Below are 16,422 nucleotides of genomic sequence, written 5' to 3' on the forward strand. Positions count from 1 at the left end.
CCGTGTTCAGTAGCGTCTGCCATTGGAAGAACCCAAAGTGTCAATGACCTGCAAGTCACCTCGTCCAGGAACCCACCCCGCTTCACATTATTTACATACAATTTATTTTTTCTTCATCAGCTGAAATTTTTGACTTATTATGCTAGTATCATTCAAAAGTAATCTTCATTTATGCTTGGAACCTCATAGAGGGGTGAGGCAGCTACTTGGGGCATCACAGTGGAACACGATTATCCCACTAACTATAACGAAGAGTAAAGTAAAGCACAAAAGTCTGCTAACGCAGTGATTGAAGCAAAAACACAATGGTGGAAAACTCAGCAGGTCAAACACCTTGCTTGAACGGCTCAAGCCCTGAAACACTGGTGATGCATCTTAATCTTTGCCTCATGACGTACACTATTCAACCTGCTGAATTTCTCCAGCATTGTTTTTAATTTTTTTTTAAACAAAGAGAATATTGTCTGATTTTCCAAAACAAATACCAAGGAAGGATGTGTTTCCCTCAAATTAAATATTTAGCCATTTAGTGGTGTATTGAAATGTTAAGAAACAAATACCTGTGGTCTTCAATAATGTGGGATATTAATTTTATTATAATTACAGGTACCAAAATTCTGAAAACCGTACATTTTTTCCACAGATGTCGTCCGCACACCAAAGCTCGCGTTTGGTGTCCAACAAGACCAATCCCCGTCCAGTGCCGTATCTCAGGGCTCCTACCAGTCAGATGCGACTATGCTGTTCATGGACTTTGAAGACTGTGAACGTGACAAAAGGAGCTGCAGAGTCCCTTATGGGCAACAGAGAGAGGCAGAAAAGGAAGCATCTGCCATTATCAATAGCGCAGAAAGAAGAGTTATTGCAGAAGCTTGATCGTGTTGTATCTGTGCGGCATCTTACTGAAGTTTATGGTGTGGAAACTACCACCATATAGCAGAAAAATAAGTTGTTGAAGTTTTACAATGACAGTGATGACCAGAAACTAATGAATACCACCATCCTGGGCCCCCCCTACCCCCGTCCAGCAAGGCCGCAAATCCCCATCCAGTGCAACCAACAGCCTGTCCAGCACTGCAGAAAACCCCACCCAGCGCTGCTGCAACCTTTGTCCAGAGACCCTTCTAGTTGGAGTGTGTCTTTGTGTTGCGCGAATCTGAAATCAGTACAATTACTTAATGTACCCCCATTTCTATTATTCTATTATCTGAAAAATTCCAAGAAATGTCGGGTCTCCAAGGATTTGAGATAAACGATTATATACCTGTACTACATGCCTGACATTTTCTTCCTATGTGAAAGAATAACATTTTATTTCAATGAATCATTTACTGATGGTTCCTACTATAAATCAGCCTCAATAAACTCTGAAACGGTGGTTGAGTCCGTTTATGAAACCAAGGGAGATCAGTCATAGCTATAGGACCCTTTTAAGTTCAGCACTAATTTCAAGTGGTCTATTCAAGTGCTACTTCGAATTAAAAAAAAAGGGCACTCTGTGATAAGAGTCCTTGGCACTGTGTTCAATCACATAAACAGTTATGCCAGTGTTAAAATGATAAAGTCTCAGAATCAACATGGGGATCACAGAGGTTATTACATTTATTTGTGCTGAACAGACAGTGACAATCCTTAAAATGAACCTTCTCAGCAAGCAAGCATTTCGAAGTACAATCAGACAGCTTTTCTAAGTGAATAGCAAAGCAATAAAGTTACGCACTCAAGGTACAGGGAGAGCAGTCTATCATTTTCAAGCTCCCCCACAAACCAAGACTAAAATTCGTAAAATGGCAGAAAGTTAAATGTCCAGTCTTTTCTCGAGGTGACCAGTCAGAAGAGAACAGTCATATAAAATTTATCTCCCAAAAAAATAAACTATGTATAAAAAAATTTATGATGCACTCTCTGGTCTACTGGCCATAAACAATTGAATAGGTTTTCAGCTTGAAACTGAGGTAACAGTAGGCCCCAAGAGGTAGTAGTGTGTAATTGATTGTACAACATCCAGAGAAATACATGATAAACATTAGCATTTGAGAGGCTTCCCAGAGCTAAATGTCCAACACTCAAAAGGCTTCCTTACTTTACGTTAGATGAAAAACTGAGGTAAAACTTAACAGGGTTCTTTTAACTTGAAGTACATTGAGTGACTTTGCAAACAAATCATAAGTTGGAGGATTCAGACAACAAAAAAAAACGTGGGGGAAAATACAACCAGATATTAGCTCAGTCTTCAAAAAGCAGACAGGTTAAGCACCATGCTGTCTGAGGAGCTAGCTGAGTTTATGTCAAGGTTTTATAAATTATGATGGAAGCCAGAAGAAATCAGCTTTGGTTGTACTTTGGCTCAACACTAAAGCCTTACTGTCACAGATTCTCCTGAGAAACTACTCCCTCCCCATCTTCCCGGCCCATTATATGTTAGAAGGAGCAATATTGACAAGCAGAGAAGCAAGATAAAACTCTACAGAAGAAGCATTTAAAAATAGATCTGGTTGAAACATATTACAAAAAAAGTTTAAAAAAAAAAATCACATTTGTGTAAAATACATGAAAATATGAATCAAGTACGTTTCTTACAATCTACTAATTTAAACGCATATTCTTGATTGAATTATACAAAAAACTGGGCCTGTATTTTTCACCTATAAAGCTTCACTTTTCCTTTGAAGGTTTCAGAATAGAAAGTAATTTAAAATGCTTTCGTGTCCAAGATTATTTTTTTCTTTTTTTTTTACAAAAATACTTTGACTAGGGATTAGTTGCAGTCCTAAAATTTTAAACAATTTTTTTTAAACTGGTGATGATAATAACAAGGCTGTTCCTTTTTTTAATATCTGGAGGTAGGTTTTGGTCAATGATTAGTCCATTTGCCTTGAACGCATTTGAGGTACAAACTTGGAGAGTTATTTTTCAAACACTACTGATAAAAAAAATGAAAAATAAAAGCATTAGAAACATTTCCATTTCATTAATTGTAACATAAGAAAACAAAAGGATCTGTTAAAAAGCAATGAGTAATTCAGTTAAAAAAAAATTCAAGTTAAAAAAGTACAAACGGAAAATGAGTTGCATTAAAAGCAACTCAAAAATTAAGCAATTATATTGCAATACAGAAATGCTTTCAGGTATTCTGGTTTCCTCTATTATTAGTTAAATTGCAGAACCAAAATGAATCTACAGGTATCAGTGTTTATCTGTCCATGAATTTGAAAAAAAAATCTGCATTGTATGTGTATAGCAGCATGTACCCAAGAGGCTGTCAAACTAATTGAATTGATCGGAGGTAGTTACAGATAATGGGGTAATATTGCAACCATCACTAAAAGTGCTGTTTTGACTGAGTATTCTTTTGGACTGTTGGGAAGGAGGAGGAATGGTTTAAGGATCAATTGCACAGCATGTTGTTCCCAAAGTCAAGGAATGCATTTGCTTGACCAAGCCACATGTCAGTGCATTAGAGGTAAAGTTACCTGTAAATGAGATTCTTATAGACAAAAATCGGTTCCCTTTCCAAGTCTTAATGACTTACACTGAAGTGGAATTTCTGGATTTCCTTTTGTTAAAAAAAAAGTCAATTGTTCATTTGTCCCTTCAGATGCGGAATATAATTTTAGGTGTTAACAGCAGAATTAAATATATACATAAAAATCAGCCCTAGGATTTTCCTGAATTTCAGTAAGTGAAAAACATCAATTAAAAAAAAAGTCTACTATAAAGTTTCTCTAAGAGCAGTGCCTATCCCTCATTTTAGGTGTTCTATACAGGGGGTTCACTAAGTTAGGGAGGGTGGGTGCTTAACCATTTTTAACCAGGAAAGTTGGTTCTATCAAAATGCCCATATTTTGGCTGTGCATATGGTGATTTCTTCTTGCATTATTTTGTGCCTTGTAATGAAATATATAACTCTCTTTTGACCCACTCACCCTTACTTAGCAGCTCGATAAACTATAGGTATGTTGAGAATTTAAAAAAAACAGTAATTAAATGTTGCATTATTAATCTGTGTCCCCTGTGTTACAGCAGTTTCTTTTTCACTAAACCTGGGACTGTGAAGGGATTACAAAAAAAAGGTCGATTGCAAGTCTTTCAGAGGATGTGTTTCTCCTCAGGATAAAGTGGACAGACCAATGTTAATTTGGGGGAAAAAAAAAGTGGTCAAGGTAGTGTCTTCTCCCTTCAAAAGACCCAACTGCTGAATGAGGTAGAAGTCAAATAATGTGGTTTCTTAATCTTCCTCTGTGGATTCTTGCGAGGACGTTCCTTCACCCTCTTCCTGAAAAGACAAACAAAATTTTATTATGTCAGACAACTCTGTTTAATAATATTGTCCTGCCCTCCTTTCCACAGTGACCAGCTCAACAAGCAGTGCTGTTTTTTTTTTAAATTGCTGAAGTATTTTGGGAGGCCTCCAACCAGATATCATCAACCGCAAATTTGAGAAAGAGTGCATTGATTAAATTCCAGTTAAACCACAAATAAATCTTCTACAGCTGATGTCATTACCATGTCTTTGAGGAACTTAAAAGCATTAAAACGTTGTAAGGAAAATAGCAGGACGTTATAAATGATTCAATCCATTTATCAAATGTTTACAGCATTAAATCTAGTTAGCATTCAACATTTATCCCTTAAAATAACTCCTTCAAAATGGCTCTTTGAATATTTTCACATTTATTTACTAAAAAAAATAAAGCAAAAGACTGTATTATGTGGTTTAACATTTGTCACCTCATAAACCAAGTACTGCCAAGGATGGCCACCTTAAAATGGCTTACAACTGTTTCATAGTTAAATAGATTTGATTTTCCACATGGCTTCATTTTGTCTGGGTTGCGAGCTGACACAATTTAAAACTCTCTTCCTTTCCCAGGCCACTACAGTACACCATTCAGTAAAGCATGCCTTAAAGCTTGTCTGCATTATATGACCAAGCTTCCATTCATTAGTGTTTGAAACACTTCAGCTGTGAAGGGGCTCCTAAATGCTACCATGTGTGACACTGCCGCACAAGAGCAGCATGGAGAAAAACACTAGGTTTTAATCACAGGCCACTGCTCTGCAATCCTCTTTTCAAAGGTTTCCATGATCCCAACGTCCAAAAAGGGTGTAAATCCAGGAAACAAACATGCAGTATTAAATGAATGGAGGACAGTTGCAACATATTACTTTAGCTGCGTCCCGCCATCAGATTTCACACCACTTTTGTTTAGTCTGCTTTAGGTTATGTGGGAAATGTGGAGTGCATGAAGTGAAGGCCCCCTGCTAACCTCAGGGCCTCAAATATTTAAGCCAGTAGGCTAATGCCTCTTGACTAAGTAGTAGGCCATGACCCTGAGAGACTCTCTGGGGGACAAGCAACAGAGAAAGATGTAGCTTGATCAAAGCTTCAGCTGGAGTAAAGAGGGCAAAGTCAAGTGTCAACTGCCCTATGCCTCAGCCACTTCACTTAACATTTACATTCTCGAAAGACATGATAATCCAGCAGATATGCATATTTCTAGCCCGGTACAAATAAGTCAATATTGCTTCCAGTCAAGACACCGACTAATTCACCCAACTGCAATTAAACTGATAACATAATAATTGTGCTTCTCAAGGTTTGCACTTGACAGCTTGTATCTGCCTTACTCACCAAGGACTAAGTGCCTCAGGATCAAACAGTCAATTTAACATCAAGGAACTCTGGCATTAAGAATCTAAAACATTTTTGTAAATGTTTCACTAATGAAACAAAACTAAACATAGGGCTTCATCCATAGGCTCAAGCCTGGATGCAAATTGTAAAGATATAAAAGAAATACCCTTGGGCAGGAAGTTTCAGTTCACTTAATAATATTAACAAGTCTGACAGATTCCCTGCGCTCTTTTTAACTAAAAGGTGTCTGCCAGATAGCTGATGTATAGCTTATACTTAGAATGGGTGCAACCATTCATTTAGTTTGTCAGCTCGAAAACAGTTTCACTTAAAATAGCTGGAGAACAATGCCAGTGCTTTGAAATAACTTTCATTTGGCAGGGAAATAACAGCAAGCATACCATCTTCCCAGAGACCCATTTCAGGTAAGGCACATTATTGGCACAAGTGAGGCAGGTATGAATTACATTTTCTGTAAATGAGAAAATAATCTTTAGCAATAAAAAGGGAACTAAACCGTGGGAGACTTGGCCAATTTGCCAGCATAACTAGCAAGTTATATTTTGTCTAATTAGAACCTGCACCCACTGTACTTCCTTTAATGGTGTAGACTTGAAATGGTTTCAGTCTCAAAAGAAAATTAGTTGCCTTTTACTTTAGGTGCCAACTATGAGCTGCGAATGATCAACAGTCATACATTATTTTAGACATGAGGAGCAAAAATGAGGGAGAAAAGTTGTTTAAGAATGTGATTCAAAAGCAAAACATTACATTTTAATGCTTGAAAGAATGTAATTGAGGGCAATTCCAGCTGGCATATTCTTACTACACCATCTCTGTGTTTCAATTTGCACAATTAAACTGGTCTCATAACCGGCGCGGTTAGCGCAACGCTGTTACAGCGCCAGCAACCAGGGTTCAAATCTGGCACTGTCTGTACGTTCTCCCTGTGTCTGCCGGAGTTTCTTCCGGGTGCTCCAGATTCCTCCCACTGCTCAAAACGTAGGGCAACAGGGTGGCATGAGCTCGTGTGCCGAATGGGCCTTTTATCAAGCTGAACGTTTGTATGCCTCAAGTTTACAAATTTAACTTAATCATAATGCCTTTCACAGATCATAAAACACCAAGGATAGAGGAGGAAGAGGAAAGTTCATTTAATCCATCGTTTATATTACAGATTTCTTTTTCCTATTCTCTCCACTTCCCCTTACCATTCTTTTCAATACACAGTTTTACAGGGAAAAATCTGTCATGGAAAAGCTATCATTGAATGAGCCCAAGTCCGGGTGGGGGGGGGGGGGGGGGTAGAAATGCATTATATTCTTGGTTATTTCAGGGGAATTTTGGACCATATTTTGGTCATTTTCATTCACAGATGCAACTAAGTTGTATAATTCAGATTTTTATGCTAAGTGAATGCATGTACATTTTTATATGAATAAATATTAATACTTTCGAGATGGAGAACAGAGAAACTTTAGAAAAGGTTCAGGGGGAGGTTAGCAGGTTACCTTTCAAAGGTCTTCAGTTACCAGGATTGACTGAGAGAGCAAGGGCTTTATACTTCAGAAAAAAATGTTGACTTTGAAGAGGTAGGATTGAGGTCTTTAAAATAATGAAAGGATTAGACTTGCTCCAAGCAAATAGGCTATTTGAGCTTAATAGCTTAGGTAAGAACAAGAGACGTAATAAGCATATAGTTAGATACCAAGAGGCACTTCCTTTTGCAGAGTCTGACCTCTGGAACAAGTTGCTGGCACATGCAGAAACATTTTACTGATGGACAAACAAAAATTGTTGGGTCATGGTGTGGGGGCAGGGGGGAAAGGGGGGTTATTGCCTAAATACAGTGATACTCCAAAACTTAATTTATATCAATTGATTGTGTGGCGATCAGTGGGTTTGGAATGGGAATAGAGGTAATAGCATGTCAGTCACATCATATTCCCATCAAAAGCATTATAGATTAGAAGTAGAAAGCCTCCTGGTTTAGGGAGTCCAACGCCACATGTTCCACTGGCCTGGATTTAGTTCAATTCACATTCCGTTTAATTTTGTGAATTCTCCATGTTTGTAGGTTACATCAGGTTGGAGGATTTGGATGGGTTGCCCATCTGAAACTGGCTGAGAAGTGTGCTGGGCCTGCCTATTGACAGCTTCCTCACAAAGGGTCCCATGCTGTTGTACCGTGGCAAAATCTACCCAATGTCCCTACTCTTTACGGTTACCTAACAAATGATGGAGATTGTGATCATGTGGAAAGTGAGTGAAGACATGGCTTAGTTGATTGAGCATCCCTCACCACTCTGTTATTTTCCAGGATTAACTTTATAACAAGAATACATAAACAAAGAAAGGGAAAGAGAGTAAATAGAGTAAAAATGGGACCCCACTAAAATTGAAGGGAAAGGTTAAACAGATTAGGAGTTTATTCCCTGGAGTGTAGAAGAGTGAGGGGAGATTTGAGAGAGATAAACAAAATGATGAGGGGTATAGAATAAATGCAAGTAGGCTTTTTCTGCTTATGGTAGGTGAGCTACAAGCCAGAGTATATGATTTAAATGTGAAAGGGGGAACATTAGGGGAAAATTCTTCACATAGAGAGTGGAACGAGCTGCCATCTGAAGTGGTGATGCAGGCTCAATTTTAACATTTAAGAAAACATTTGGTCAGGTACATGGATGGAAGGGGTATGGACTGGGCGGAGATCAGTGGGACTAGGCAGATTAATAGTTTGGCGCAGACTAGAAGGGCCAAATGGCCTGTTTTCTGTGCTGTAATGTTCTTTGGAATCAATGCAGTTAACTTTCTGTCGAGCCACATGTGAAGAACGGTCCTCAATGAGTACTTCTGTTTTTACTGTGGAGAAAGACATGGGGAATGGGGCAGTCAGGGATAACAGTCAGTATTACAATTGAGGAGATGTTGAAGGTCCTGATGTGCATGAAGGTAGATAAATCTCTTGGGTCTGATCAGATATATCCAAGGACACTGTAGGAAGCTGGAGATGAAATTGTAGATGCCCTGTTTGTGATTTAGGAGGTATCATTAATTACAGGTGAGTTGCCAGAAAACACCAGGTTGGCAAATATACGTTTATTCAAGAAGGGCTGCAAGAGAAAGCCTGGGCACTACAGACCAGTGAGCCTAACATCTGTAGTCGGTAAGTTACCGGAGAGTATTCTGAGGGAAAAGATACACGTGCACTCAGACGATCAAGGACTGAGGAGGGATAGTCAGCACAGTTTTGTAAGTGAGAGGTCACGAATCACAAATCTAATCGAGGAGCTTGAAGAGGGCTGAACTGCAGGTACTGTATGTATGGAGTTCAGTGAGGCATTCGATAAGGTTCTGCTCTGGAAAGTCAGATCGCGTGGGATCCAAGGTGAGATAGCAGAATGGATAGAAAATTGGCTTCATGAAAGAAAGCAGATGGTGAAAGGTTGCTTTTTGGACTGAAGTGACTAGTGGTGTGCCACAGTTTTTGGTGTTGGGCCCATGGTTATTTGTCATGCATATCAATGGTTTAGATGAGAACGTACATGGCATCTGGTTTCTGAAGGAAGCTGGTCACTGAGACTTCTGACTTGGGGAAGAGTGCTGCCACTGAATTAAGCCCAAGTCTAAAATATTTAAAATGTGGCTTTGTAAATGTTTTGAACAAACTTTTACTTCATACCTTAAAGAACAGCTGCCTGCATTTAAAAAGAGATAATGCTATTGCAATTTAGATGAATCTGTGAAATGACACAGATACAGTTGACTACATGTGGAACTGATACTACTAAAGTAGGGAAAAAAGTAAATCACAAAAATCTGTAGACATCGTGGTTGAAGTAAAAATACAAAATGCTGGAGAAGTTCAGCAGGTCCTTATGTAGCAAAGGTAAAGATACAGAAACAATGTTTCGGGCTTGAGCCCTTCATCAAAGTATGAAAGAGTGTTAGCGAGTGTCTGAACAAAAGAATTTGGGGGGTGTGAAGAGTGGTGGCAAGGGCAGGAGATGATAGGTGGAGAAAGGAGGGAGCAGACAGCAGCAGTGAGGGAGAGGAGGGATGGCTGGGTGGATGGAAGGATAGGAAAGGAGGAGGGGGAAGAAAAGGCGAGCAGATTTGATGGAAAACAGTAAAGTCAATGTTAAATCCATCTGGCTGGAGTGCCCAGATGGAAAATAAGGTGTTCTTCCAATCTGCAGGTGGTCTGGGCAGTGGGGGGGGGGGGGGGGGGTGGAAGATAGTACACAAGGCCATGGACAGACATGTGAGCACGGGAGTGTGATGTGGAATTGAAATGGTTGGCCACTGGGAGGTCGCTGTGGTTCCAAATGGAGAGGAGGTGCTGAACGATGCGATCTCCCAGTCTGCGACCGGTCTCTCCGATTCAGTTTTTAGACTTTGGGCAAGAGGTTAACACCACTCGCCCAGTGTGAAGAGCTGCTAAAAAGGAGAGAGGTGGATTTGTACTGAGGTACCCATGTATTCAAGCCTCCACTCTCCCTGGGATTGAAATTTTCAATGAAACGGACATGGGACAATTGATTTCCCAAGGCAGCTATGGGGTGATACTTCATTAAAAACTATGTCTGGTAGTGATGTTACCAGAACTCAGCCCAACAGAATGTCAGGAAAATCTTAGAGTGGTCAGAAGCAGGCAAACATTAATTATGTTACATGGAACATTCAGGATTCTACTCCCATTTACCATTCCCAAAGTCATTCTGCACCAGATCCCAAGGTAGGGCAGCAACTTTCCTTGGGAGTCCCCTCCTGCACCTAACGTGCACCAGTTAACTTCAATCCTACTGGAGATTTGGGAAAGCAATGAGGAAATCAAGCTATGGTTGACCTTTGTTGCAAGATAATTTGAGCTCAAGCATCTATGCATCTTGGACTAAATCCACCGGGACTCTCAGTTCACACAGCTCCATGGAATGATACCTTTACGGCAGAGGGAGTGCACTGAAGGCTCACCAGCTTCATTCTTGAGATGGTGGATTTGTTGCACAAGATTAAATTGAGCAGACGGGCCACTAGTCACTTAAGTTCAGAAGAACGAGAGCTGATCTCATCAAAATGTAAAAGAATTATAATGATATCGGATCAGAATGGACATGACAGAAATATTCTTTGATATTAAAGGGGCCCCATATTTCCGCCCCCCCCCTTAAAAAACATAAGAGGCCCTTTGGGCCACAATGCCGTGCTGTCCTGTATAAACCCTACTGCACAACGATCTAACTTTTCCCTCCTCATACCCATAACCCTCAATTTTTTTCTTATGCACATTCTCCAATCCCGGTACGGCTTCTCTGCACCTTCTCTGCATCCTTCATGATTAGGTGACTAGACACCAATATTCCAAGTGTGATCTAATGACTGTTTTATATAGCTGCAACATTACTTCACAGTTCTTGAACTCTGTACCCTGACTAACAAAGGCCAGCACAGCGCACATCTTCTTAACCACCCTATCAACCTGCTCGGCAACCTTAAACAGACTGCAGGCCTTGACCTCAAGATCCCTTTGTTCCTCCACATTGCCATTAACCATGTACTCCATCTACAAGTCCGAGTTTCCAAAATGTATTACTTCACACTTATCTGGATTGGACTCCATCTTCCATTTCAAATTTTCCAATCGTTGCCCTGCCATTAATCGCTTCGAAAGGAGATTGACCACATTATTGGAGCGTGTGTGTCATTAGGAGGACATTGAGCACAACTCCTATCTCAACTTAGCCACTGGAACCAGTAAACACTAAGCACTATTTTACACTCTCACTGCACTGAATAATATTTTGTTCACGCATCAACTTTACCAACAGAATGCAAGAGAATTTCCACTCTTTGTTTTCATTTAAAATAATTCAAAAACAGACCAAAAATGTTAAGACTAGAAACTGCAAATGCTGGAATCTAAAACAAATAAAAAGCTAAAGAAACTTAGCTTAAGGAATAAACATCCTTTTATGACCAGTTATCTGTTGAGCCTCAATTACAGAAGCAACCTCTCTCGCAGAATGAACTGGAACAAAACCCAACCTGATGTTTACCAATGAGAATCGGTACTATGCACTGCTCCAAAACATTTCTTATAATCCCGTGAAAGGAATTCAGAATTGAATTCCCACTCAAGTCCAGGGGTAATGCTACCTGTGTTCTTTAATTTAGGGAAAGCAACTTCCAGATTCAGTTTTTGGAGCCTGTTGTTGAAGAAGCAATCAAGAAGAAATGGGCAAATAACTTCAAACCATCAGAAACCTGCTGAATCTTACCAAGTCTTTGGACAGGAAGGTCAGGCTGGTACACTAGGTCATGAAGTTCAGCTTCTGATCATTACTTTGGTCTCTGACTGCAATTTTTGTGCAGGAAAGCTTGTAGGATTTAACCAGCAAGTTATTGGGAAGTCAGAACTTGCTGGAAAAATGATGTTCATAAACATTTTAAAGTAAATTTTCTCTACAGGCGCAATTTTCTCCAGGGTACAACTTCAAGTACATGGATCACCTCTGGTACTTTATGCGTCAAGAGCTACAACGTCTGTTGTCCTGGACTCCTCTCTCTTGTTGAAAACGACCTTCCCTGCATCACCTATAGTGGTGAAAGACATTAACCATGTACTCCATCTACAAGTCTGAGTTTCCAAAATGTATTACTTCACACTTATCTGGATTGGACTCCATCTTCCATTTCAAATTTTCCAACCCAATAGTTGCCCTGCCATTAATCGCTTCGAAAGGAGCCGTGTAACTTTCTGGAAGTCAGCAGTTGTGGACTGGCAGCATGTTATCGACATGTGGAGTTCACATCGCTCGGACCCCAAAAGGTTTTCCCTCACTCACCTCAACAAATCTGAAGCTGGTTGAAGAATAACGTGAGTGATACCAGCAACAACAGCCACTAGAGAAGCAAATCAGTAATAAAAACAGAGGAATCTTCATGTAGAAATGAAAGAATTCTGATTCATTTTCTTTCAGGTTTTTGTGATCATATTTTGAGAGAACTAAGGTATATAACTGGGTAATTGGGGTCATTGACTGGGAGTATTTCCAAAGCAGTCAATGAGAGGGAACCAGTTGAATCAACATGTCCACCCTAGAATCAATGGTTCAAGTTCCTTTGCAATGACTGGTAAACTGGAAGCAAAGCTGACACTGGTGAGGGAGGTCCAGGCTTATGGATAAGATATTAAATTGCTGTTTCATCTGATCTTTAATGATCATTTCTAATACTGAGTGAGACTTATCCCAATGTTCTGCCCAAAATTTCTCCCTCATCCAATAACTCAACAAGTGAATTTATCTGGATATTATCTCATTGACTTTTCAATTTGAAGAACTGTATGCTCTTATATTCCAGTGCAAAAATCACATGCATTTCAGATGCTGTCTGAAAAGTAAGCCTCATTATTCTCATCTCCAAAATATTCCGCTATGTTTCCAGGAAATCATGGCATGGCTTTTCCTTAACCCCAATAAATTTTAATCGGCATGGTCAGGGGTTGCTCTTTCTGATTACCCTTACTGGAATGGGGCAGCATGGTTAGCGTGACATTATTACAGCGCCAGAGACCCAGCTGTCTGTAAGGAGTTTGTACGTTCTCCCCGTGTGTGCATTGGTTTTCTCCGGGTGCTCTGGTTTCCTTCTACCCTGTAGGTTAATTTGTGTGTAATTGAGCGGCAGGGGTTTAAATGCCTGGAATCGGGTTCTACCGTAAGGTAAACAAAAATTTAATCTCATTTTGCATCTGGGTATAGATGGAACTTATTCTTGGCTGAGATGACTCTTCAGTACAATTATCGGATTTGACTTTTTGCCCTCAGAGTTGGTTCTCTGCTTGCACACAATGGTCTAAACATTCACCTCTGAAAATGTCATCTTCAGCTAAAAAAACTCACTTGGTAAGATTGTTTGATGCACATAAAAATCAATGGGCTGTTGGCTAAGAGATCTAAAACATCTTCAGGTTGCAAATTAAGATCAATGAAAGCTTTCTACATCAGATGTTTACCCAGGAAATTACTGGAGAGAAGCTACCTTTAACTCTTCTGCAACCAATTAAACATGACCCAAGTTACTTAACTGCCATGATTTTTTATGAGTGCTGATTTGAGGCAGCGTTGAGGTCACTGGCTCAAAGCCATTCAAGGTCCAGCTATTGAATCCTAATCGTGATGTGCCTCCAGTTTTTACTGAGAGTCCCAATCAAGAAACTACATGCAAGTTTCCTGCTTGGAGTTACAAGAACCCTCTCAGGGTAATACAATACTTAACAAAATCCTTGTGGGGCAGGAAGGGCAAATGTGTTTTTCGATGACCAGGAAGAAAATCTTGAGATTTTCTACGTCACAATACCGCAACTCCATTAGATCATACATAGCTCCAGAGTCCAGCATCCACAGACTATTGTATGGCTCCTACCTGCTTGCTCTGTGGCCTGTGAGCCAAATAAGTTCCTGGCTTTTAGCATAATTCCCTTGTGCTTTGATTGTCAAATACATCTGCTTGATTCCAAACTTTCGGATCTCATCAGGTTTCTAACTTAAAGATTATTGTAATCGAAAAAACTGCTACAGAGACACAGGTCACCAGCCCCAAAAGGTGGGTAAAATATACAGCCAAGAAAATGAAACATCAAGCATTATGATCTTGTCGATCTAAATGCACCTTAAGGCACTTCATGGATAATTTTGCCTTTCTTGCTGGCATTTGTAAATACAGTAAAACCCCTGGTATCTGGCACCTATGGGGATCGGTAGATGGAGGAAAAGTGAGTTTTACAGTTGCTTGAGACAGCATGTCGCGTGAATAGAGAACTAATGGTGAGGCACACCATTTTTAACCCTTTGGACGCAGGCCAATTTTAACCTTTCATCACACAGTATATAGTCCAGACTGGGACAACGGGTAAACCGCAGTATGAAGACCAGTTCGAACCAGCTGGTGATTGGGTGTAAAACCAGTCCTGGAATAGGGGGACATGGAATATATGCACTTGTTAGTAGTCCCTGAAAACACGGACATGGAGTATATGTGTTTGTTGGGGGTCCCTGAAAACAGGGGACATGGAGTATATGCATTTGTTGGGGGTCCCTGAAACAGGGACATGGAGTATATGCATTTGTTAGTAGTCCCTGAAACAGGGACATGGAGTATATGTGTTTGTTGGAGGGGGGGGGGGGGGGGGGGAGGTCCCTGAAAACAGGGACATGGAGTATATGCATTTGTTGGGGGTTCCTGAAAACAAGGACACCAAGTCCAAAGGGTTAAACTTGCATATTTTTTACCCATTTATTTTCCGTGATCTTTTTTGCTGGTTGCTTGAGATTGCTGGTTGCTTGAATTCCGGATAATAAGGGTTTTACTGTATAATATAACTGGCAGTGAGACTGCAATCAGCTCACTATTTGCCTACAGTGTTTTCACTTGTGAGATAAACTGTAAACAATGATGGCTTAAATTCCAGCACACCATAAATGCATACATTGTACAGGCACTGTGAAACACAGTTGCATATACGGTGCAAGTGGTGCATCTCTTCAAGTCTTCATTTATCAGTGCCGACCACCCAGCTTGTTCGTAAACACGTACACATTTACACAGCCAAAGTTTATCAAAATCGTAGCATACCACATAAAAACTCTTGTCAAAATTTGAGCCTTTTTGGAAATCCCTCTCGCCCCTCCTATATAGAAAGAATAAAAATTGACAAAAAAAAAGCAGACCTAGGACTGCTCAGGTACTAAATTTAAACATATCTGACCAAGGGGAATCCAAACCTCATGAAAACCTGGTGGATTTTTAAGCTTTCTTTTTATATCCAACTCAACCTGACCCAACTACCTCATAACGTCAAACATGTTAAGTCTCACACAAGGGTTAATCTAATGGAAGCCAGAAGTTAAGTTTTGAAGGCATTTGTAGCGAAGTGGGGGGAAAAAACCTTGGTAAATGTATTTATAAAGTCTCAGCTGGCCTGACCCAGCCAAACCTGACCCCTATCTGAATGTTTTATCAGAATATACCACTGATCAATCTGAGCCCAACGGTCAATTCCCATTGGACTTTGAAAGGATCAGTAAAGCCCATTAAAAAATAACTCCAGATGTTAGAAATTCTGTTACGATTGTAAATGAAAATATTTAGGAAAACAATTGACCTGTTCCTATCAGTTTCTTTGTGCACTTACAGAGAGAATAAACGGAACCCTGAAGCAATGCTCAGAATTTGGGACCATGAAGTTCACCATGACCTCTTGGAATCCTATCAATGTCGAGACAAAATAAAGTGTAACCCTAGACTTTTTACTTGGGTCAGTGCCGGAGAAAAATAAAATTGAGCTTTATTTAATACAGAAGCCGGATACACTTTTATGAATATGGACATGAAACTGGCTGGTCACTCAGGGTAGGTAATTCTACATCTCTGGAGACAGGTCTCACAAATGATAAGAACATCCGGACTTGGGACTTAAGTTTATCATAAGCATTATTTCTACCCAGGTATGAGAACATACACTTGTATCCCCAAAGTTCAGTCTGAAAGTCGCATAAAGGAAGGAATCCCATGTTCAGACTCTGCTCTCTCAATGTTACTTAATAGGGTGTGACTACCCTGTGGTTAGGAGGCTGGAGCAAGGCACTCACGTAATTTTGTGATGAGATATGCTGCTCATTTCACCAGTTATGAGGAGCTCCTGGGGTCTAGCATCAATCTGTCGATGCAAATCTGCACTAGCTAATTCTCTAATGGAAAAAAGAGGCCAAGGGGTTCATTGAGGGGCA

The 16,422-nt window shown here is 40.0% G+C and overlaps 1 protein-coding gene across 1 annotated transcript in view; it reads right to left on the reverse strand.

The window, feature by feature from the left end:
- Positions 1–920: 920 nt before the first annotated feature.
- Positions 921–16,422, reverse strand: part of hmga2 (high mobility group AT-hook 2) — a 137,920-nt gene continuing 122,418 nt past the window's right edge. Inside the window, exon 5 of the mRNA XM_069904003.1 lies at positions 921–4,276. Within this exon, the coding sequence (XP_069760104.1) occupies positions 4,229–4,276 (48 nt within the window). The 3' untranslated portion in view covers positions 921–4,228. The remainder of the gene's footprint in view (positions 4,277–16,422) is intronic.

Source organism: Narcine bancroftii, chromosome 11, assembly GCF_036971445.1.
Source record: "Narcine bancroftii isolate sNarBan1 chromosome 11, sNarBan1.hap1, whole genome shotgun sequence".
Taxonomy (NCBI): domain Eukaryota; kingdom Metazoa; phylum Chordata; class Chondrichthyes; order Torpediniformes; family Narcinidae; genus Narcine; species Narcine bancroftii.